The sequence below is a fragment of the Euleptes europaea genome, unplaced genomic scaffold (genome assembly GCF_029931775.1).
Source record: "Euleptes europaea isolate rEulEur1 unplaced genomic scaffold, rEulEur1.hap1 H_6, whole genome shotgun sequence".
In the NCBI taxonomy this organism is placed as follows: Eukaryota; Metazoa; Chordata; class Lepidosauria; order Squamata; family Sphaerodactylidae; genus Euleptes; species Euleptes europaea.
This window is the reverse complement of record NW_026612054.1, coordinates 201,989-226,725: the sequence shown is the minus strand read 5'-3', so window position 1 is coordinate 226,725 and position 24,737 is coordinate 201,989. Positions and strand designations below refer to the sequence as shown.

General features: G+C 41.7%; 1 protein-coding gene across 7 annotated transcripts in view; it reads left to right on the top strand.

Moving 5' to 3' along the window:
* The window catches only part of LOC130493041 (membrane-associated guanylate kinase, WW and PDZ domain-containing protein 2-like), a 169,104-nt gene that overhangs the window by 23,783 nt on the left and 120,584 nt on the right, over positions 1 to 24,737 (top strand). For all 7 annotated transcript variants that reach the window (XM_056866817.1, XM_056866815.1, XM_056866816.1 and 4 more), the window contains one exon: positions 15,642 to 16,277. In XM_056866817.1, coding sequence (XP_056722795.1) covers positions 15,642 to 16,277 — 636 coding nt within the window. The remainder of the gene's footprint in view (positions 1 to 15,641; positions 16,278 to 24,737) is intronic.

Below are 24,737 nucleotides of genomic sequence, written 5' to 3'. Positions count from 1 at the left end.
AGGAGTGGACAGTTGAGGAATTAATGGTTAGGGGATGACAGTTGGGAAGAGTACTGGTTATGGCACTGTTCACTGTATGACTCATTCTGTTGCTCTTGTATTGGTCATGCCTACACAAGAAATGTTGATTTGCAAGTAAAGAAAATCCCCAGTATATGTGAGACTTTGGATTCCCCCCCTCCAAAGCCTCCCTGCAGGAAGGCCTAAAAGACCTTTCAGTAATGAGGAAACCATAATACAAAACAGAGTTTTCATGTCTAGCGTAACAAAAACCTCTATGACTTTCTGTGCATACAAAGTGACAGAAATCTAAGCTGGAAATGGTAGCTTACGTCATCTAATTTCCTATTTCATTTACAAATGGCAAATTGTGTGTATTGTTTCACTCTAAGAGCTCTCAGGATGGTGAAAGAAACTGGTGGTGTTGCATAAAGAAATGATGTGCAAGTGAGACTTTATAATGATACATAAAGATTAATAACCCAGAACTGTCTTTTGAAATTCCATCACTTCAGCATTTCTTCATGGGCTTCAGCTTTAATAGCACTATATTTTTATATCATCTTTCCATTTTATCATGATATAATTTTCCTAACAATCATCCAGCATTTATAGATTTTGTAGCCTTAAAACAATATAAGTTTGCAGGTTGCAAGACAATTGATCCATACTAAGTTTCCCAATGACAGAATGGAACTTTTCTGCCACTCCGTTCCCAATGCAGCCTGCTGATCTCCATGTAACACTGCTCCTGGGGACCGGTAGGGTTGCCAGCTCTGGGTTGGGAAATACCTTGAGATTCTGGGGGTGGAGCCTGGGTTGGGTAGGGTTTGGGGAGCGGAGGGACCTCAGCAGGGTATAATGTCATCCAGTCCTCCCTCCAAAGCAGCCATTTTCTGGTGAACTGGGTTGGTTTCCCCACTCCTACAGATGAAGCCAGCTGCGTGACCTTGGGCCAGTCACAGCTCTCTTAGAGCTCTCTCAGCCCAACCCACCTCACAGGATGTCTGTTGTGGGGAGGGGAAGGGGAGGTGATTGTAAGCCGGTTTGATTCTCCCTTAAGTGGTAGAGAAATTCAGCAGATAAAAAACAACTCTTCTTCTTTTCTTCTTCTTCTTAGGGTTGCCAGGTCCCTCTTCGCCACCGGTGGGAGGTTTTTGGGGCTGAGCTTGAGGAGGATGGGGTTTGGGGAGGGGAGGGACTTCAATGCTATAGAGTCCAATTGCCAAAGCGGCCATATTCTCCCAGTGAACTGATCTCTATCTGCTGGAGATCAGTTGTAATAGCAGGAGATCTCCAGCTAGTACTTGGAGGTTGGCAACCCTACTTCTAATGAATACTCCAAATTAGGGCCTCAGTTTAATCCTGATTTGCATTCAGCATCTGTGACTTGTAGCTCGTTCCTTCTTGTTTATCTGAAACAAAACAGGCAATGTGAAAACTGTATCAAGTTAACCTCTGCTATCAAGATGTGTGAATTCTGTGAGATATCTCCAACTGAATTTGTGATCCAGCAAGTTTTCCATTCTTTCTTTTTCTAATCATCACAAGGATGTCAGTTTCTTCAGTGAAGCAACGATTGCCATTGTATTTCACTCATAATTTCAATTGCATTGTTCAGTAACGAAGTGGTTTGCCATTCTTACCTCAGAATTACCAAGCTGTGATGCTGTGTGCTTTTGGAATGAATGGGATGGTCACACACACAAAAAAACAACCCCACCCTTAGACCTTTGCAAGCATGCATGCATGTGACTTCCTAGAATTGGGTAGTCTTCAGACTTCACCACATTAGCTATACCAGAGGTTGCTCTTCAAGCAGTATGATGGTGGGAATACTTTTCTGAAGGAGACTCCAGACCCTAACTGTAAGTCTTGAAAAGCTCCAAGAGTTGAGATTTTAGAACCATTGGAGGCCAAACAGGAGAACTTTAAAAGTAGAAGAGAGATTCAAAAAATCAGACTGGAAGATATGGTCAATATATATAAATCAGTATTTTAGGGATAGAAAATGACCTTAGGTTTTAGAACCTGAGCTTATTAAATTGTAGACTAAGATGAAAATAACTAAATAATAATTAAAGTAAAAACAGATAAAATCAAAGTTATTCACAAAAGAAATAATATAAATAATATTCTGTTCTGTATTTTATATTTCACTTTTTCTTTTCTTTTTTTTCTTCACTTTCTTTTTTGTGTACTATGTTCTTTTGAATATTTTGGCATATTCTGTAATATTTTGTATACTTCAATTTTTTAAAAAAGTAGCAGTAAGAAACCAGAAATCTGCATGATTGTAATTGTATTTCCCAATATTAACTTCACAATCTAAGATGAATGCACAGTTCTTATAAACTCATCTCTAATTTTCAAAAGGAATTATGTTTGTGGGCCTCTTGGTTGTGGTGGAAAAAATAATGTAGTCATGGCATTTTTAGGCCCAGGATGATGAGTGGCCACACTAGGAATAGGCCTCCAGCCCAGATTTACTACAAAAAAAAAATAGTAAAGCTTAGGCTAGAGGGAGGTATACATGTATAGACAAAAAAAGAGGCTGTACTCTGTGGTTCATCGCCAGACCACAGGGGGGAAGAAAAAAAAAAAGGAAACTGCACAATTTCGTGATTTCATAAATTCTGTGTACATCGCCACTTTGGCCATTGGACTCTATGGCATTGAAGTGCCTCCCCTCCCCAAACCCCACTGTACTCAGGCTCAGCCCCAAAAACCTCCTGCCGGTGGCAAAGACCTGGCAACCCTAAAATATGGAGATGAGAATGGGGCACAGCTGGTTTTCAATCCCAGGATGCTGGCCAGCTGTTTTGGACAAGTCTAGGAGCAGAGCTGTTTTTAATCATACCAGCAACTTAGAAGGAAAAGAAAAACTTATGTGGGGCTTTCTCCTGTTCTGTTGTGTTTTGTTCTATTTTTCTTCTTCTTTTTTTGGCAATCCTAACTGTGACATGGGAGAATGACTGTATATCATAATGTTAAATAGCTTTTCAAAATTTACTTACCAGTTTCTTTGATGTGCAACTAATCTGTGCTATTAAACGAATTTCCTGCATTTTTATCTCTATTACTAGTGTTTGAAGTATTATGCCCATCTCAAACTATCATGCTATGAGTCTGCTGAGTTATATTTTATGTATATTTGAACAAGCTATTGTGTGAATTCTACAGTGACTTCCAGGAGGTTCCAGATTTCTCAAATAAAAGAGCACTAAAAAGCATTGTAAATACATCTCAATATACTCAAATGCAGTTTGCTAATACCCTTTGCCTACATGATATATTCTATTCAATGTGATAGACGGAGAGAGAGAAAGAGAGAGAAATTGTACTATATTATAAATAGCCTGAGAAATAGTATTATCAGTCCCTTTCCTAATTTATTTTGCCTTTGATTTCTCAGTAGATACCTAAACAGTTTGTGCAGTAAATTAAATGGCAAGGGTGAATATCAACATATTAGATTACATGTCTCTTCCAATTTGTCAAAACTTACATAGGTTCTGATGGAGGAAAAGGAATTTTCCCATAAGAGTTTTAAGTTTATTTGGCTTGTGGTCTTGTGAAAAGAACTTCTTAAATCTATAATGTAGCTCAGCATGTACGTAGAGACTGGAGACATCTAACATATTTATTTTCTTTCTCATGGTGGAATCTGCAGATGTACCTAGATCAACATTTAATTTCCTTTCATTGTTGTGTCCTGCTGTCCCAGCACAAATGTCCATTTATACATTCATCCTTGTGAAATTATGTGGTGTTTTCCCCCCATAAACTTGTCCAGTTGCACCTCCATATTCTAGTACTCCAAGCAAATTTAATTTACTATGGCAAAACGAAAAGGGAGGAGATGGAGACAGAATTGTGAAGTAATCCAATTTAGTTTCTTTTAAGCAAAATAAGCACAGTATTTTAGGGAAGCTGTGTGCTTGGGCCTGAATGATGCTTTGGCTTGGAAAGTTTCCTCTGACTGAAGGCATTTCCATCAGCAGAGTATATCTTCCTTTCCTCTCTGCTCCCAGAGTAGCCCCAAATACCCCTCCCATACTGCCTCTGGGAGACTGGACTGTCCAGGAACAGTGAGGGGGGACACTTGGGGGTCTGCTACAGCAGGGAGAATTGATGACAATTGCTCACCCTCAACTCGTGGAAATTTTTCACAGGCTCCACTAATGGAGGAAGGCAACAGCGACTGGGTAGAGCAGGGTTGCTAGCTCCAGATTGGGAAATACCGGGAGATTTTGAGAGTGGAGCCAGAGGAGGGTGGGGTTTGGGGAGGGGACTTCAAATACTGTATAATCCCACAGAGTTCACCTTCCAAAGCTGCCATTTTCTCCAGATGAACTGATCTCTGTCACCTGGAGATCAGTTATAATCCCAGGAGATCTCTAGCCCTCACGCAGAGGTTGGCAACCCTAGGGAAGAGCGTCAGCTTGAAATTTGTGTCTAGAACAGTTATAGGAAGAATTGTTCTTGTTTTAAAAAGGTTTGAAGTGAAAAGAAACCAGAAGCAGAATACAAAATAGGAAGCTTTTCTCTCAGTAATGTCCTCTGGTTCCATATAAAGTAATCTCTTTTCAGGAAAGTGAAAGGAGTTGAAGGTAGTAGGTAAAAAAGATCAGAGTTCTGGTTTGGAAATAAGGGGAGGCTTAGCTTCTGGAAAACAGTCAAAGGAAGGGACAGAGAGAACAGAGGCATACTTTATACATTCATGTGCAATCTGTATGTGGATTACATATGACACCCATCCTGGCAGCTTTTTTGTTTCTCAGTTTTTGTGCATATGGTTTCAAAGCAAAGACCAAATCCTGCCTTTCCTCCACTTCATGGCCTACCTTCATCCTTTCCCCCTCCCCACGAGGAAGTCTCCCCTAATCACTCTGCCCTCATGGGCCAGGGCTGTGATTTGCCGCAGTGCCATGCCTCTGAAAGGGGACAGATTGGGAGAAAAAAGAGCCCCCCCCCCCCGCAGGGCTAGATCTAGGGGAAGCCAGGAGAAACAGTTGCCCTGGGTACGGGCAGAGAGGGGACGCCAGCATCCAGGTCAGAGGCTGCAGCTGTGTGACCAGCTGCTGCATACGCCACACCCCAGGGTGTGCAGTGGGGTGTGCTCACCAGACAAGGCATGCAGTGCAACCCTCGGGCATAGCGGAGTATGTAGATGATGCCCAGCTTGACCACCTACCCACCCCGCAGTGGCACCACAGCCCTTCTGGCTGCAGGGCGCCTTGTGCCTTGGGAGAGTCGAGCAAGCCAGGGAAAGGCAGCCACGGTCTCCTTGGGGTCCCAGCGCGTTTGCATTGCTCGCCGTCGCCAGCCAGAGCTGCAAGAGCATTGGGGTGCCTTGCACTTCCCCCCCCACCCCGCAATAGTTACTGTGCAGGCTCATGCACATTTTTATTGGGTAGAATCGTGTTCCATTGAGCCCAGTGGTGAAGCCAATGGGAGGAGGGTTGGAGTGCAAAGCCGCAATGCTTTCTGAGAAGTCCCACTGTGTTCAAAGGGCTCTCAAGGAAGGAGCCCAAGGAATGACAAAACATGAAAATTGCAAGGTAGTTACCCCAAGTGATCACTACTTTGACAGCAAAAAACCTCCTCCTACCCCCCATGATGTTTCCCCAATTCATCTTGTTTCAATGGAAAGCAAACCAGAGATGCTGTGGGTCAGAGGCAGAGCTTTGCATGCAGAAGGCCCCAGGTTCAATCCCCTGCATTTCCAGTTTAAAAAAGGATCAGATAGTAGGTGATGGGTAGGCCTTCCACCAGAGCCCCTGGAGAGCCCCTACTGGTCAGCCCCGACAATATTGACTTTGATAGACTAACAGTCTGATTCAGTATAAGGCAGCTTCGTGTGTTCAGAAGCCCAAACCTAGACCGCTAAACTCAGTGCTAAAATATTAATTAGTGTAACGACTGTGCACAGTTCCAGAGAAATAGCTGTGTTAGCCCATTGCAGCCAAAACATTAGAGAGCACCTTAAAGAGCATCCCTAGACCAAAGCCTATTAAGTCAGATTCTCTACTTCTCACTCACCTTTCACAACAGCCTGGTGATGCAGACTTGCTACTATTCTCACACTTCACAGGTGGGAAAAGAAGAGGCTGCAAAATCCTGAGTGTAGCTGAGATTTCACATCTCCACGGTTAAAATATAGCAATAAGCCACTGAACAACACTGGCTTTTACCAACTTGCAAAAAAATATTATTGTTAATAAGAATGATCTATTTTCTCTGTCACTGGAAACTCTGACCAATTTTAACTCTGGTTTGTTTTTAAAGGAATGCCTGACTTTTTAGGAATTAGATGCTTCAGAAAAAAAATGTTAGGCTATTATATATTTTGATTATATATGTATATATAAAGAAAAAATACGTATATAATATATGAGGGGCATCATTTTTTACTTTTGCCCACCCTTCCAAAAAATGTAGATCTGTCTTCCCACTCCATTTTTTTCAGTTTATTTCTGGGCATTCATATCTCCATATGAAGGCATGGGACATTTTGTTTGCCCTTTGTATCTGCCCACATCATACCTTAATTGTTAGACCCACCTCATCTTTTACTACTGTCAACTCATACAAAATTATGGAAACTTCATTCACACAGAAAACAAAGTCCAGTGTCTTGCTAGTTCTTGGGAAATTAACAGTGCCATCCCAAGAATGCTTTCCTGGGAGTAAACCCCATCGAAAAGACCTGAGGTAGGTTTCTGGGTAGACCTGCTTATAATTGCTTTCTTACTGGAGTAGTTAGCGTAGACCTGAATTCTGAATATTTTCCCATGTTTGTATCAGCATTTCAGTTACAGACAATTTCTTTTATTTGACATTAGAAGAATACACACCTTATGTATATATTGTGTTTGAATTACATAGCCCTTCTGTTCCTTAATTTAGGAGGACAGAAGATTAGAGGAAATCATAGAATGTTCATGTAGACAATTTTCTTTTTTTAATGGAGACAGCTTTTAATCTTCTGCATGTTTTGCCGGTGTGTGAGAACATATGCACCTGACTTAGCCAATTTAATTTGTTCCTTGCTACGCCTTTTGAGCAGGCTCTTAAAAGCCATGAGGCAGACATGTTTGCTGTCAAAATGATGGAACTCATGGCTCCTTGTTTCTTCTGTTTTTTTCCCCTCACAGTGTTTCATGAAACGAACTTTGAAATGAACTGAGGATTACTCAGCAGCACCTTTTTAAAATTCTCTCCCATTTTTGAAAGGTGATAGTGGAAAATTACAAGGCTTGGATCTCACCTCACAGATTAAAAGGAGCTATTTAGTGACTAAAACCTCACCTGTAACATTTTCTTTTTAAAGGGTGAATTTAATTCAGTCTATAACTAGATATTCTAAAAAAACCTGAAGTAATAAAGAGTGGTTGTTAGAGGATGTTCTTACTTGCTATGTCTAGTGATGAACTGAGTTTTTTTGTACATGGTTTGCTATAGCCGGAGTGACATAGTGGATGGAGTGTGGGATGAGGATCCTGGAAGACCCAGTTTTGAAGCCCCACTTCTACCATGGATGCTTGTTGGGTGATGTTGGGCTTGCCTCACAGGGTTGTTGTTGTGAGAGAATGGAGGAGGAGAGAACGATGCTCTAAGCTGCTTTGAGTCCCAGCTTGTGGGGTGGAGGGAGGACGCAGGATATAAATAAATGAATGCAAAATGCATGCCTTAACAAGAATTTCTGTTGCCTAAATTTTCATATGGATTGGTTTGCTAGATTAGACTAAGGAATGTATATTACAGTATTCTGTTTCCCCATGGAAGTCAGTCAGCTGCCTCTGGGAGCTTACAAGTGAGACATGACATGAGGTCTTTCTCTGTTTTGTCTCCCATATCTGTTATCTATAGGTATATTGCCTCTGTACAGGAAGGTTCCATTTATTTATTATAGCTAACAGAAAAGGATGTGATGGATTCAAGAAGACAGGTCTCTCAATAGCCAACTTCAGGTTACCCTGTTCCTACCTGAACAGACAATTCCACATGAACTACTACAAATCCAGCGTGGGGAGGAGCTGTGGCTCAATGGAAGAGCTTTGATGCTTATGTTCAATTCTTGGAATTGAGAAAGACCTTTCTCTACCCTTCAGAAGCTGCAGTCCATCAATACTGAGCCAGGTGGACTCAGTATGTGGTCACTTCATATGTTAACATGTGATTGTTTTACATGAATTTGAAACACTGTATGTACACCAAACTTGCATTCAGTGAATTAATGCACACATAGGATTGTTTCATTCGGGATTCATCAGTTTTATACCGAAAATGTCTTTTCTACGAAAGTAATTGCATTGCATGTGATTTTGTAAGATTTATTGTATTTATTGGGCAGCTATAACTACAGTGCTGGTCAGCAAAGTACAGATTATGGCTTGAAACCTGCAGTAAGAATTTGCTAATAGAGGGGGGGATTTTTCCCCAATTCCCTCCTCCAACAGCAGACCTCCATTTTACCCATCAAGCTATACCTAAGAGTCCTCTGTCCCCCAAGCAAGGGGGAGAGAAGTGGCAAGGAAATCCCATTGCACTGATGGAAATTCCTTCCATTATCAGAGATTTACCTCTGCAGCCAGTCCCTCATAAAGCAATAGCTGAAGTCACTGAACTTTGAACTAACTGTCCATTGAACTACCGGTAAGTGAAATGAGTGACATAGAGGCCTCCTGATGCTATATGCCAGCTAGCTGTCACCCAGCTGTCACCCAGTAACTTGCATATCTAGTGCTTGGATAAGTCTTGCTTGTCAGAGAAACTTGAATGACTAGTTATTCCCTCAGAGTAGGGAAATATGTATTTCATCCAGATTAGTAGCCATTGACCAGTTCCTTATTGAGATGATACATTTTTCAGTTCACGTCCAATATGATTACAGTCAAAGGCTGTGCCTCCCAGCCATTAAAAGGGCCTTTACCTTTGGCTCATTAGGAATATAAATCTTTGATGTCAGTATCTCAGGGTAACGCATCTTTGTAATGAAGCAATGATAACATGTCTCCTGGTTTAAAAATAATAATTCCCCTATTATCCCTTGAGGCACAGAGGCAGCAGCAGAGGCCGGAGGTAGGGTTGCCAGGTCCCTCTTCACCACCGGCAGGAGGGTTTGGGGGCAGAGCCTGAGGAGGGTGGGGTTTGGGGAGGGGAGGGACTTCAATGCCATAGAGTCCAATTGCCAAAGCAGCCATTTTGTCCAGGTGAACTGATTTCTATCGGCTGGAGTTCAGTTGTAATAGCAGGAGATCTCCAGCTACTACCTGGAGGTTGGCAACCCTAGCTGGAGGAGGCCCCACCTACTGGGCGAAAAGCAGTGGCTGGTCCAGGACAAGGCGGGGCACCGTGAAAGAAGGCAGTAGCAGCCTGATGGGCCCAGCAGGAGTGGGGATTCAACACCAGCAGGGCAGTCTCCCTCCCACTGGGCAGCAGCTGAGCATAGCAGCTGGGGCAGGAGGTTTGCGAGCCCAGGGCATTAGCTGGGGTCATGGGGGACACCAAGGGCCTCTGGCTAGCCCTATGCAAACCCAGATGGGTGGGGCAAGGCAAGGGATGGGTTAAGAGAGGAACATGGCTCAGAGAAGGCAGGGGTGGTGCTGGGCTTGGCCAGCATGGGTGGAGCCCCAGGGATCAAAAGGGAGATGTCAGGAGAGATAGGGGAGAAGGGAGGCCAGCTGGCTGGGAAAGGCTGAGAGGGTGCAGAGAAGAGAGGAAGAGGAACCTAAGAAAGGAGTTGGGCCCATGGAAGTCACTTAGGATGTCCCACTTGCCCCTTGGTGGGCCCACACTCTGGCTTGTTTTTCCTTTCTCCGGAGCCATCTTTGAGAGGGATCCAATGTGGCCGAAGGCCATCAAATGACATCGTGGCTCCTTGCCAGGCTTCCTGGGTACTTACAGTAGTTGCTTTGTAATTACCTCATGCTCTGCCATACAGTGAAGGCTTTAGGCTGGGCAGAGGCGAGCTGAGTGATTTCCCTGCTCCTGAGAGCCATTACCTGGACAAGTGGGAGCTTCATGTGGAGAAATAAAATACAGCATCTTCAAATGCGTTAAAATTTTTGACCTCTTTACATTAAAAAGAAAACACCACAGTTTTTGTGTGTGCACACACAAGGTTTTCTCCACATGCAGTAATACATTTCAGAATCTTCTGAAACAGCAGAGTAAGTATAAAAGACAGGGGGGTTGATGAGTTCTTCAGAACCACTGTTGTCCTGTCAGGCAGTTCACCTGCACCAGGTTTTTTATGATGATAAAGGACTTCATAAGCCAAGTCCAGAACAGCAAACCTTATTTACTTACTTAGAAACCTTCCACTGCAAGTAAGGCTGCTCTTATTCGTTATGGTCTCTCACCTCAAAGGGATCCATTATATTTAGAACCTATTACTTTTCAATGCAGGGCAATTTTGACTGTTTTCTAAGCTGAGTTCCATGCAAAGTATCGGTGCCTGCTCTTTGCACTCTGCATTCATCTACATCTTTCTTCTTCGACGTATTCCTTGCAGTTTTAATCTGTACTGTTTCATATTTACCATAGTCAGCAAATAATCAGTGTCTTTCGATTCTCATATTCTTCCATGTCTCAGAAATTAAAAAGTTAAATGCTTTCATTTAAATAGATCTTACCACTGTATGCAGCACACAATAGAAAATGTAAATAGCTGCTTCTGCTAATCCACATCTGCCTGTGTGTAATTACCGGATGCATGCTGATTAAGCACAAAAATTTTGAAAAGCCAGCTTTTTAATTAAAACATGTACACTGGGTGAAAGTAGAATCAAACCAGGCTGCTCTTTAAAAAAAAAAAAAAAGGTATAAGATGGCAGGTCTTTACAGAACAGATCATTTTCCTGTTCTTTCTCATTCTTGAGAGTTATCTTTAAAACTGAAACAACCCCAAGTGCCATTTTATCTTATTATAACCTCACTGTGATCTCTCTGGGCTTGGATTATGGCCAAAGCACGTGTGCAAAGGAGATGCAAGGATGAAGCATGAAAGCAGAGGTTTGCTCACTTTTGCAGAATGGATGCGGGGGGGGGGCTCCAACTGGTTAGGGTTGCCAGCCTCCAAATGGGTCCTGGAGATCACCTGGAATTACAACTGACCACCAGACTACAGAGAGGAGTTCGCCTGGGGAAAATGGCAGCTTGGGAGGGCAGACTCTATGGCATTATACCCCACTGAGGTCCCTTCCCCCCCAAACTCTGCGTTCTCCAGGCTTCACCCCCAAATCTCCAAGAATTTCCCAACCTGGAGTTGGCAACCGTACAATTGGCAGAGACATGCATGGGCTTATGGTCTATTTTTGCTATTTTTGGCCTTCTATCACAAGAGTATGCAAGGGGTGGCAACCTAACTCATTTTGAACTTTACAGTGCTTTTCAAAGTCATTACATCTTTTAAAAATGTGCATTAAAATGGCATTGATTAATCCCACTGCTGTGCTTCCCAATGCGTTTTGAAATATGAACAGATGGAGAGCCTGTGATGTGAAGTAGTTAGAAGTAGTTATTAGAATGTCACACTAGGATCTGGAAGATCCAGGTTTAAATCCTGACTCTGCAGTGGAAACTTGCCAGGTGACTTGAGCCAGTCACACACCCTTAGCCTAACCGGTGGTGATGGAAAGTGCCGTCAAGTCACAGCTGACTTATGGCAACCCCATCAGGTTTTCAAGGCAAGAGACTTGGTTTGCCATTTCCTGCCTCCGTGTGGGCTGGGAGAGTTCTGAGAGGACTGTCACTGGCCCAACGTCACCCAGCAGACTTCATATGGAGGAGTGGGGGAATAAACCTGGTTCACCAGATTAGAGTCCGCCACTCTTAACCACTACACCACGCTGGCTCCCTAGCCAAAGCTACCTCACAAGATTGTTGTGAGGACAAAATGGAAGAGAAGCGAACAATATAAGCTGCTTTCGGTCCTCCATTGAGAAGCCAGTGTTTGCTACAGCACTCTGGGACATTTTCTTCTGATTTCCCTCATGAATGGTTCATTTTGTATCTCTCAGTTTCCCTAGTGAATACTGTCCACCTTTTCATGGCCATCTACTTGAACTGTCATTTAACTCCATGCATATGTGTATTCTCTGTGTCAGGAATCCATTTCGAGATTAGTCATGTCATAAAGTACCCTCACTTGACTGGAGTGACATGCAGGGACCTTTCACTCATTTATGGCTTTTATAGGCAAACAGAGGTAGAACACAGACATACCCCACTGGATCAGCGCACAGTACCTGCAATAATGCCAAAATTTCCTACTTTTTGCAACTCGTCCTGTCACCACCCTGTTCCTTTATTTTGTTGTAATTGTTTCACAGTTGTGCAAAATGAACAGAACACAGCCAGTCCATGGGGTGGGATGTCTCATAGCAAAAATTCTGGGAAGATTTCGTTTTTAATAAGTGTTCCCTGTTGAGAGATGTGAACACAGAAATCAGGTGCGTTGTCCCTGTTACAAGCACCTCGGACAGAACACAGTCTTGTTACTTGAGCAGGATATAGCCTGCAAAGAGATTCTATCTACAGCTTGCCCTACTATCACTGTGCTGGAGACTTGGAAACCCACATGGGCTCCTTCAGTTTGCAGAATTAAATCCTAGATTTTTTCCCCCTTTTTTAGCACAGTGGCTGGTTCCCCAATGGCATTTTGTGACTTCTCTTCCATGTCTAAAAATGTAGCATAAAAATAGTTTGTGCTTGCTTCCAAAAAAGAAAAGAAAAATAAAGTTCTGAATGCTGGCTGACCAGTGTGTAAATCTTTCCTCCATAAATGTATTTTAGCCACAAGAATGACTTGGAAGAATACTTCAGAGTGCTGAAGTTGTTGTAACATGGTTTCAATCTCAATAATCTCACCATGACACATTCATTAGCTTTATTGGAGTTCCACAGGCACAAATGAGGATAGACACTAGAAATAATTGCACATTTGTTGTCATAACTAAGCATGTAGGATAGTGATTACTTGTGTCAGCTTTATAAACAGCTTTGTCTTCTTCCATAATCTCCTCCCAAGTTGGAGGATTGATGGCTTGAGAAAATCTATCTGGTAAAGATCTCTAATCCTCATAGAAGACACAACGTTTAGGCCAGGGATGTCGAACTCATTTGTTACGAGGGCCGGATATGAAATAAATGTCACTTGGTTGGTCCGGGCCATCCTTTGCCAGCCCAGATCGAGAGTGGGGGTGCTGCAGTTATTCAAGGAGGATTTGTGGGGGGGGGGTGATCCATGGGCATGCCCACAAAGTCCCAGCTATTGGATTCTAGGTCAGTATCTTTGTTGGGACCTGTGACCAACTCCTGTGCAGCTCAGGTTACAGGAACAGAGTTCCCGCAGCTCAGTACTGTAGGGCATCTCATCTCAGTTGCTGCTTGAGGCCAGACCCATAACCCCTGTCTTCACACATGCCATAAACTCAATGAAAAATGACAGGAGTTTTTACTGTTTCTGATGCAATGTAAAGTTTGATAGATGGATTAATCACCTTCAGTTTATCTGCAGCTTCTCCTGAAAAGAGTTCAAAACCGATGTGTCATAATTCTTCATTGTAGAAAAAGCTGAGGCCCTCCCATTCTTTGCAAGGCAGCCCAGAGTTTCATTTTAGGGCTATAAACAAAGCTTGATGGCGAGATGTTTTAGATAGCACAAGAAGTCTGGAAGCAAAAAAAAAAAAAGCAATAAATGGTTTTTATGGATTTCTCAGTTGTCCTTTCTTTTCCAGTAGGCGTGTTTTAATTCTGTGGATGGCTGCAAAATATCGTTCATTTAGCTCTGTTTGAAAGCTAATAGCAGAGTGGCAAGGTCTAACATGTTAAGTGTACAGCTCTCTCCCAGTCCATAGCTGCTGCTTTGATAGATATGAAATCTTGGGAGATTATGACTGGCACATTCTGGCAATTGAATCAGTCTTGGTCTGTAAAGGAATAGTTTGCCTGTTCTTGACAAGTACTTTAAACAGGCTAACATGCGCTTGAGGGGGGTGTCTTAACATAAGATCTGTAGACTGAATTCCTTGTATCCTCCTCTGGTCATATACTAGTTCACTACCTGCACAGAGTTGTTTATAAAGAGATGCCTTCAGAAATATTGCTTCCTGCCTGTGCTCTGGAGCAATGTTCCTCCATTTCATACAGTGAAGCCCTTATTGGATGCTCCGTATACACACACATTGCTTCGGAGTGACTTTGGAGCTCCATTATTATCTTCTTTTGGAAACAAGGTTAATGATGACACCAAATGGGGATTTCACTGTCATGATGCTATAGATATGAAACTCCTACTTGATGGCAGTTTGCCAGGCTCAGTCCTTGGGAACTTCCAGAATAATGGCCAAAGCATGTTTTAGAGAAAGCTGATTGCAATTCTCACGGATGAAATTTCTTGATCTTTATATTGTTTTAATTGGTGTTTAAATGCAATTGGAAGATGGCTGCTGTTTGCTTTGAGTTCTTATGCTTTGAAGTATGGTGTATGAATACGTACATGAGTATGTATACTCACTATTCAAGTTCATCCTGCTTTGCTAATTCATCAATTGGCAGTGATCTGCACCAACTCAGAGTTGATCGTTTGACTGGATGTTGTTTTCATGTGTGCCCTGAAAAATAATGAAACACACCTATGTACTGGGGAACTGGGTCTGAGCTCTGTTTGTATTAGTTCTCCCTTCTTGTCCTTCCGCTGTTTGTGTAATATTGGATGTGTGTATCTCTTCCAAATGAAAGTATGAGACAAAGTGTCTCTGGCTCACAAAAGTTTATGTCAAAAATAGATCTGCTAATCTTTAACGTGCTAGACTTTTGCCTTTTTGGCAGCAGCAAACTAAGATTACAACCTCGGTGGAATTTAACTTTGGTTCTCAGCCCATATTAAATGGAGATGGGTCTAGCAACCCCACCCAGCACATTTATGCCCCACTGATTTCAATAGGAGACTTAACAGCCTATTTCTAGTTCAGAAGAAATTCCTACCAAGTTCCTAATAATGATTGAAGTCTTATGTGCAGGGCTTCCCCCCTTCCGCCCCCCCCCCCAACTTGTGCCGAGTAGCAGCACCTTTTTTCAGGGATTGAACCCAGGGCCTTCTGCATGCTAAGCAGATGCTCTACTACTGAGCCACAGCCCCTCCCAACATTCTGACTAAAATGATGCAAACTTGTAATGACTTCCTTTGTGACTACACATAATGTTGTCAGAATATGTGTGTGACTACGCATATATTGAAAAAAAGCAAATCCTGTTTCATGCATGTCTTTAGAAGACCATTCAGATTTAGGTTTCAGATAAATTTAGAATTTGGATTTAAATATCCATAAGAAACTTGGAGTAAAGGGAGTACTTTAATTTGTGGTTATGGAGAAGCAAAAACTGCCAACCTATTAGAGATTGAAGGTCTCAGTGCCTTAATTTGGATATATTTCTTTTGAAAAAAAGTGAAGTGCCTATTCATCTGCAAAAATTATTTTTTGCTGGCAGATATGTTACCTCATTTTAAGCTAATTGTATCAGTAGCCATTGCAGAATGGCTGTCCTTTCTGGAGATCCCAAATTCGTTCACTCTTGAAACACAAGCATAGTTGAAGTTATCTCATGTCATTATTTTTTTCTCTTTCTAGGTGATGTCATTGTCTATATTAATGAAGTTTGTGTCCTTGGGCATACTCACGCAGATGTAGTCAAACTCTTCCAGTCTGTTCCCATTGGTCAGAGTGTCAACCTGGTGCTATGTCGTGGATACCCTCTGCCCTTTGATCCCGAAGATCCTGCCAACAGCTTGGTGCCACCACTTGCAGTCATGGAAAGGCCTCCTGTAGTAGTCAACGGAAGACATAACTATGAAACTTATTTGGAATACATTTCTAGAACTTCTCAGTCTGTTCCAGATGTAACAGATCGGCCACCACATTCCTTGCACTCCATTCCAACAGATAGTCAGCTTGATAGTACATTCCCACCACCCGTTCATGATGATAATGTATCCATGGCTTCTTCTGGGGCCACACAAGCTGAACTCATGACCTTAACCATTGTGAAAGGGCCCCAGGGCTTTGGCTTCACTATAGCAGACAGTCCCACAGGACAGAGAGTGAAGCAAATTCTAGACATTCAGGGATGCCCTGGTTTATGTGAAGGTGACCTCATTGTTGAGATCAACCAGCAGAATGTACAGAACCTGAGCCATGCAGAAGTAGTGGATATACTTAAGGAATGTCCAGTTGGAAGTGAGACTTCTTTGATTATCCATAGAGGAGGTAAGTCTAGAAAGTCTGCACCATTACATTAATATGTCTGAAAGCATCTAAAATATGCTTGCTATATCACTGTGTCCTGTGTGGAAGACTATTCTCTTCCTAAGTCTGAAAAAGACAAGATATAAAAGTGATGAGGCATGTAGGCAAAATGTAATATTTTACTGTAAACCCCACCATCGCTTATGGTATGTTTTGAGAAATTAACACCTATGTGTATTTTATGTTTCTGTAGGAAAATCATAGGTGTCACTGGCTGTCTCAGATCCCATTTTTGCATTACATTTGTACTTACTGGTGTTGCAAGATTGATAGTATTTTGGTATTTAATCATAACTTTCATATATGGTCAAGGAAATCTAACAGTATTCAATAACAAGTTAATACAGATGTAGGTTGCTAGTGTGATAAATTTATACATTCAGATATCAAGACATAGTAGCTGGTTCTGAGAATGATCTCTGGTTAGAAAAATGCAATCTCTGAGTTAGCCCATCCATATCAAGAGATTAAATTACAGATTTGATAATTATCCTGTGGCATGAATATGTGATCGCTTATATCTACAAGGCTTTTATGAACAATTACTACCGATTAGATTCTACAAAAGGTTACCCCATGGAATTAAGATTGATAGAACAATTCCCAAAGAATAGATGTAGCAATATATAACTCCAAGGAAAGACTATGTTTATTGAAATTGTGAAGTGATAAGTTTTTTCAGCGCCACTTAAGCAAACAGTGATAGTGCAGAGAATGTACAGGTATGCGCCTAGTGTTTCATTTGTCAGGCGCAAGGTCTATTCTTACATTTCATCATGCCTTTCCTCTAAGGAGCTCAGGCTAGCACTCCCAGATCTCCATTCCCAGTTTTATCATTCCGACCACCCTGCGAAGTAGGTTTTGTGAGAGGGAGTGACTGCTCCAAGGCTGCCCAGTAAGCTCTGTGCCTGAGTAGGGATTTGAACCTGAGTCTTTCAATCCTAGTCATACACTAGTCAATACAATTCCCTCCACAATTGTGTGCAGAGCAGCATCATTTCGTATGAGTGTAGCAGGACCCTTCCCTTTTTCTTTATACCATCACTATGTCAAGTAAGCCAGCACTATGCTGGGCTCTCTCCAATACTGCCAAGCAATTTACTTCAAACTGTGGCCCTCCTGTACTTCCCAAAGGATCATCTGGAAGCTTTTACTTTCTCATGCTTGTAAGCAGCTCCAGTTTGGCTTCTGCTAAGAATAGTCTACATGCTGGGCAGAAGGATCATGTACAAATTTCCTTCCTTCATGCTAGGAAGAAGTGGGTTTCTAGATGGTCCTGGGTGAAAAATGGGAGAATCCTGTTTGGGAAAGGGTGTCTGTCTGGTTTCCTTATGGTGGCTCCTTGATGAGCAGTTGGACAGCCTGCTGTGAGAGGGAGAAAGGAGGCCAGGTTGCAGCCTGAAACTTAAGAAATTAATAAACTGGAAGAACAACCAAACCTGCAAGAAACAGTAGTGGATTAAGATCAAAGCCAAATTAGATTTGGGGGTAGTATGTATTAACATTCAGTTGTAACAAAGAAAGCACAAATCAGTAACTTTTGAGTAATTAAGTCAATGGAAATCAGAGTAGTTTTTTGCCCAGAAGTGGATTTTGAAGTAATATTTTATGAATTAGGGATTTTTTTTAAATTACTCATACAAACAGTGTTTCTTATTTGAGGTTGAACATGATTGCCATTTCAAAGAGTTATTGGTTAATATCAATAGTGGATTGCGATCTGACCTACGTTTTGATTGTAAGGTAACACAATTCACAAGTTGTAATGCAACACAGTAAGTTGATGTCTTGCAAGAATTTATTGGGTTATGCAAGCATGGCTAGCTAATGGAGGTCAGGATCAATTTAATATGGGAAATTAACCCTTAAAACATTTTAACCAGCCCTTTGTACACATAGTAGGGTGGAATTTATGCATTGGTCCAATATTTCTGAGGTATGATGATTTTTATAGATGTGTGTAACTGGATACAGATCCCAGACTTTGGTAGTTTCTCTGGATAAATAAATTTAGAATAAAAATGTGGGCTCTCGAGTATGTGAAAACAGAAACAAATATTGGAATTCACTTATAAGAGAGGATTGTATTCAGTGCTGTAATCAAAGAATGACAATGGAAATGAATAACTTCTTGATTCATTGCTTAATTTAATTTTAATAATTAAAAGGATAAGATCTTAAAGGGGAGAGATACATAGTATATTGAAGTCATTTCCTGTTTTCTGAATTGAAATTATTTTTCCTCCAACTCTCGTCATAATTGAGGTCACTGGTATTGATAACCAGTCACTGAAAACTTTAGCTAAGTTTTCTTTGTTACTAAAATACTAAACCACCACCCACCCCAAGTGAAGCTAATTACTGATATTTCATATATCAGTAAAAACATTGGTGCCGCATAAGATTATTCTTTTGTGTTAGTTCTTTGTTTCTTTTTTCATTTAATGTGGAATGACCATAGCAAACTGAGAGTGCAAATAGCCTTTTTTCATTTCCCTATCTTTCGTGTCTTGTTTTTCATAAGATGGAGTAATGGTCGCTGCCATGCTGAATTCCAGTTTAGCTTTCTTAGCTGTATTGAGTGCTGTAATTAAGGAAACAGCGCATCACACCAGGTTTGTCCACATGTCTTAGTGAGAAGTCTGCCTCACTGTAGTTGTAGCATTTGTGAGTGGTGTAGCATAGAAAATGCGATCGCTGGAATGGTGGGGAAATCTTGTATTGTCTGGCATGTGATCTTCTTGTTATCAGAATTGGGGGTGGGGGTGGAGTTAGGTGTGAGTGAAGGGAACTGAGGAGAAAGCAGAGATTGCCTGATGAGTAGATGATTTCAACAAAAATACTGGACACCCTTGCTTTCTTTCCCTGTGCTGGGGCATTAGAGATAAAGTTAATATGTAGGTAACAGTGACCCTTGAAACAACCCTGTGATAATATTCTACAGCCTTTGCTGACAGGCTTCGCTGTTGCAGCAGGGTGCTGACGAACCAAAGGGCTTAATTAAAAACACTTGCTTTGATTTGATAGCTTTTTTTTTACTTGTGCAAGCTCCTTTTCCCATTAAACAATTCTTCAGTAAACAGCTTGGAGTGCATTTCCCATCTCTTCCAGTTTTAAAAAAAATTGCAGCTGCTGAAACTAGTATTGGGGAAACTGTGTTCAAAGTTCAGCTTGCCGAAGGCCGCCCTTTCTCTGGGACAGGGGTCACATGTGCTGGATGATGTTCCTGCACAGCAGGGTGGGGGTCCTCCTATGCTTTTGATGGGGTGTGGTTCTCCTTGCCCCCCCTCCTGGCCTTCCTGCTGGGCTGGTGTTGCTACAGGCTGGGAGGCAGGAAGTCTGGGTTGTTGAGAGAGAAGGGCAGGGAGGTACCCCCTGAAGAACTGGCGCTGCCCTGCTCAAGTAGTGTTGAGGGTCGACCTGGTGTGAGATCCAGGGTGCGGCAGGCGGCATGTGCCTCAGCCTGGCCTGACCTTTGCCCCCCTTTTGCCAGAGGCATTGCCGCCCGGGTAGGTTCTTAGCCTCCGTTGCTGGAGCCTCTAGGGGGAGGCACAGGCTGGAAGTGGATGGGTGGGTGGATAGGCAGGTGGGCCCTGCCTATCCTCAGCCGCACAAAAGTCCACCTCACTGGAGGTGCACCCACTGCCATTTCATCCTAACTGTTGTAAGAACAAACTTGGCAGGCGAGACTCGGGGCTGGTGAGGGAGGTCAGTGTCATACTGTCATTCAGCTGCTGCGCTCAGCAAATTGGAGGCAATGGTGAGAAAGCGAAGAGACACAGGGACAGAGGAAGGGCAATCCATCCTTGCATTATCATCATAGAGTTAAGGGTCCCTAACCCTTTACCATAGAGTTTTTGTAAACCCTGGTTTTCACTGGAAGTGACATCAGCATACCAGCATGATGCTGGCACACCGGTTCTCACACCCTAATAGTCCCTGAGCATTGCTGGCTGCAGCTTAGCAACCCTAAGCAATAAAGTGATTCAGCTGCTGAAAAATGCAGTAAGACACGCAGCAGTGGAGACTGAAAGGACAGTTGTTCTAGGTGGAGAGTTTCTGACCATTTAATCCTGAAAGTCAAACGATCTTCTGGAATAGCCACTTATGAGTATAAGGAACAGCACTTATAAGAGGAAATGGGAAACCCAAATGAATACATAGAAATACTTGTTTATACCTATGGATGTTTTGGATCCAGCCACCATGGAGAACTCCACAAAATAAAGCAATACATCCATGAGTAATTTTTTATATTCATATGAATCTGATAAGCAGAAGTTTAGTAGGCACAATCAAAATGGCACATCAAAAATTGTGGTTAAATGGATCTGTGCAGAGTTTGGCATGTAAATGTGGTTGCTTCGACTTTCCAAGTTAATCCACACCTGTTACACCATGGTAAATTTCAGCACATTTCCAATAGTGCAGTACATCTGAATTGAATTGCAAGTTTTTAGTATACTGGAGCCGTATTATTATTGCTTTAGCACATGCTGATCTCTGTACAGATCCTCTCAACCCCACATCGTCAGCACACCAATTTAGAGATGTGAATTGGCTCTGGGAAGAGGCTGCCTAACCATATCCTACTGTCTTTGCTACTTTTTTCGTTCACATTTTGTTCCCTACTCATTCTTCCTGCTTTCTCTGTCTTTTGTTTCTGACGTCCAGATCCATGAACATTTCTTTCCTCTCTCCTTGGTAACAAGGCATGCCTTGTTACCACCCCTCAGTTTATCCCTAATCCTCTAGTTAACCTTTCCAAGGATTAAATTTTAAGATGGCACCAATGAATGCTCACATTCCCCCTTTCTTTTTTTACAAAACTTTGCATCTTGGGATTCTGTCAGAATGTCAGTAAACTCAGCATGAAACATATTTTGCTCTTATAGAATGTTTTGTTTGCTTGCTTATTTATTTATTTTTGCATTCTTGATGCAGTATTTATACCAATCACTCTGAAAAGTAAAGTCTTATTTTGGAATACTATTTTGTGAATGCCTCTTAATATATAGCAACAAATACACACATATGGGAAGAGATATGCATATATTTCCTATATATTCAAACCTAAGCACCCTAAAATTTGCATTAATACCCTCCATATATCTTCTCTGTGACTAGCAGTGGAGTGTGCAATTGCCTTCATATTTCTGAATTAGAGATAGGAAACATCATAACGAGGCTGTTAATTTTTTAAGACATAAGTATGGATAGTGGTAAGTAGGCATTAAAGTTATGTTAATTGCATTCAAAAAGGAGGGATAAGAAACTATCTCTTGTTAATATTTCTCGGAGTATGCTCTTGTTTATAATATTGCTGTTGTGTTATCAATGCAATTTTCTTATGTATTTCATGGAGAGCTTTAGTGTTTGTGGATTTTTTTTCTTCCAATTTATAGTTGGTGGTATTGCTAGAACAGTCTCCAAACATATGTTTACGAAGTATGCGTTAAACTTTAGTGGTGATTTTGTTAATAAATTAAAGGGACTGCTTTCTGGGGAGACGTGCCTGAGTTAAATGGCATTAGCATTAAAGAGAATTGCATTGTACACAGAAGAGAAAAGAAGAATGATTTTTATTAAAGAGACATATTCATTTATGCATATATGGACGTTGGCACTACGGTGTCATAAATATGGGAATTACATGTTGAATCCTCCATATGCAACTTAGGCAATATTCTGGTGTTTTAATTCTGGTTGCTATTATAATACTGCCTAGAATAGCTACCAAACAGCTGTTGAACCATTCTTTCCATGTGAAGAAGCAGAACTATTTAGTCAGGCAGAGAGCAATTCCTTATACTGAAATTTGCACAGAACAGAAGGGCCTAAGTGCTTGTGGATAGCACTGTGTGGTGCCTGGAGCTTCCTTGTTATGAAACAGTGGGAGGAAATGACATATTTTGATGGCATCTGCAAGAATGATGGAAAGTCACTGGTGTCAGACTATTTGGAGAAGGAGACAGGCTCAAAGAAAACAGGATACTGTTGAATTTTTGACTTGAAATAACTTGCTCAAAAGCCAACTTGGATCCCATGGATTTGTCCACAAGTGGAGACCCTTTCCTCTGGTAGAAGAAGCTTTCCCCTGATACAGACACTCTTCTGAGCATCTTACAGCAAGGGAAAGATCCTTCTACCAGAGGATAGAGCCTCCACTAGCAGAGTAGCATTGTGGAATCCAGCCTACAGTCTTTCGTGTCTGATGAACATGGACAAGAGTGTACCTGATAGTGGAATGTTACCAGAGCCACCTGGCTCTGATGACGCTCTGTGCTTGTGTATGTTATTAGGGTGTATGTAAGATTCTCCTAAATGTGTTGAGTGTCTTTTCTCTTACTGGTGTGGCATGTGTAATGTTCTTATTAATCTCACTGTTCGACTTCCCAAGCTGTTGTTGAAGTACATTGTATAGATGACATGATTTGTAACTCCAGTGCAATGCTTTGTTGAAATAACAGAAATAAAACAAGATAATATTATGTGAAACCAGTCCTATCATTATTGTGATAAAGATATTAGATCTAGCGATAAAACACTGGATTGAGTTCCTTGTTTAAGACAAAAAAGAATCAAAACATTCTCCTTTTTGCCTGTTATGTAGATCCAAGAAGCTGTGCAAGATGTAGAGAATGATTCATGCTGAGCCGATGATAGAAGGTGGAGCTAGTCCATCCTACATCAGCTAAAATCACATCGCAACCAATTATTAGGATTTGCGGGAGTGTAGAGTTGCACTGACATTGGATCATATGGCAGCCAAAAGGCCAGCAGAGGTGATCATAAGTAAGGCATGTTGCGTCGTGCCTCTGCCATGCTTATATCACTACTTTATACTGCCAAGAGGCAACCTGCACAGTAACACTGGCAAACACGGTAGCAATATGACATCTTTTTGTCAGTGTTAATGTACAATGACAATTTGTGGTGTCACACAAGCACAGTAATTCTCACACCCATAACATTCCCTGCTGGTGCAACCAACATATAGGTATTGCAAATGATATCCTTATTAAAGTTAACTGAATCCAATGCAGGAAGTTATTTTTGGACAACAATGTGCCATGTACCCATTTTAATGATGGTTCCTTTCCGATAAGGTTGTGGGCTTGGTTCTCTTTATTAACAGAGGTAGTTCAAAGAGTGTTTCTAGTTAGGCCTGGCTTTCCAGGGTACATTGTTAGGCATTGCCATTCACAAGAAATAGCTTCTTGAGTACAAATTAGTCATATTTGGAAAGAAACACTAGTCCAGTTTTCCATATATCTGTACAGCCCCATACTTATCCTTCCCAGAGCTCACAAACATATCTCACAATCTTAAATATATGGTTTGAAGCCCTTTTTGCAGGAACAGTAGATCACTAGAATAAGATTGTTATAATAAGGGGTGGGGTGAATGATAGATAGGTGGATAATAGGTAGTGTGTAATTTCCTTTAATGTTCAGAAAATGTGACCTCTGATAAGGCAACCCTTCTGGGACCGTGCTACCGTCAGTTGGTGCCTCAGGGCCTCGGCTTGGATCAGATCCTGCCACTGCAACCACAGGCCCAAGAAAAGATGCCAGTCATCTCTGCTGGTGAGGGCCGGGAGCCAGCAAAGTCCCTGTGGTGTATCAGCATCCTCCTAATAGTGCTGCACCAAGCCATTGGTTGGGTGTTTTGGTCGGAGAACTTGCCTTGGTTCAAAAGACTTCATATATGTTGTCTAACTAATCCTTGCAACAGCTCTGTCAGTTAAGCTAATGTAGTAGCTTGTCTAAAGATCTAGTGGATTCCTCCCACCTGAGGTGAAATTTGAACCGAAGGACTTTCTGGCTCATGGCTTCAGTTTTACACCCACACACCCCCACACACACTGTACCAACTGATTGTGGCTCTATTATTATATTCTCTCTATTTCATGTTTCTCCCACCCTACTTCCAAGGATCTCATGGCAGCAAACATGGCTTTTCCCCTCCCCATTACATCGATGTCTGATGCACAGTTTATCTGTTTTATGAGGAAGAGGAAACTCCACTTGAAACTCCACATTGCCTTAAGCTTATCCAGAATAGCTGTTTTATATAGACAAGGAGGACATTTCTGTTTATATAACAGTGTTACTGTGTGAATTTAACTTCCATATTATGAATACGTTCAAAAATAAGAGAGAGAGAGAGAGAGAGAGAGAGAGATGGAGAAATCAAAGACTCCATGTGGAAGTCTTAAAGTACAGCCTTTTGTCATTTTCTTTGGGACTAGAAATAATTTACATTTCAGCTTTTCTTCCACAGCAGTCTGCAAATGTCTAGGGAAAATAAATCAATGCCACTTCTTTTATAAAATAAGAATGAAAGTAGCTTATGTTAAATATTTCATCTGGAATTAGTTATCCTAAGGAAAAAAAACTTTATTCAGATAGTTTTTCT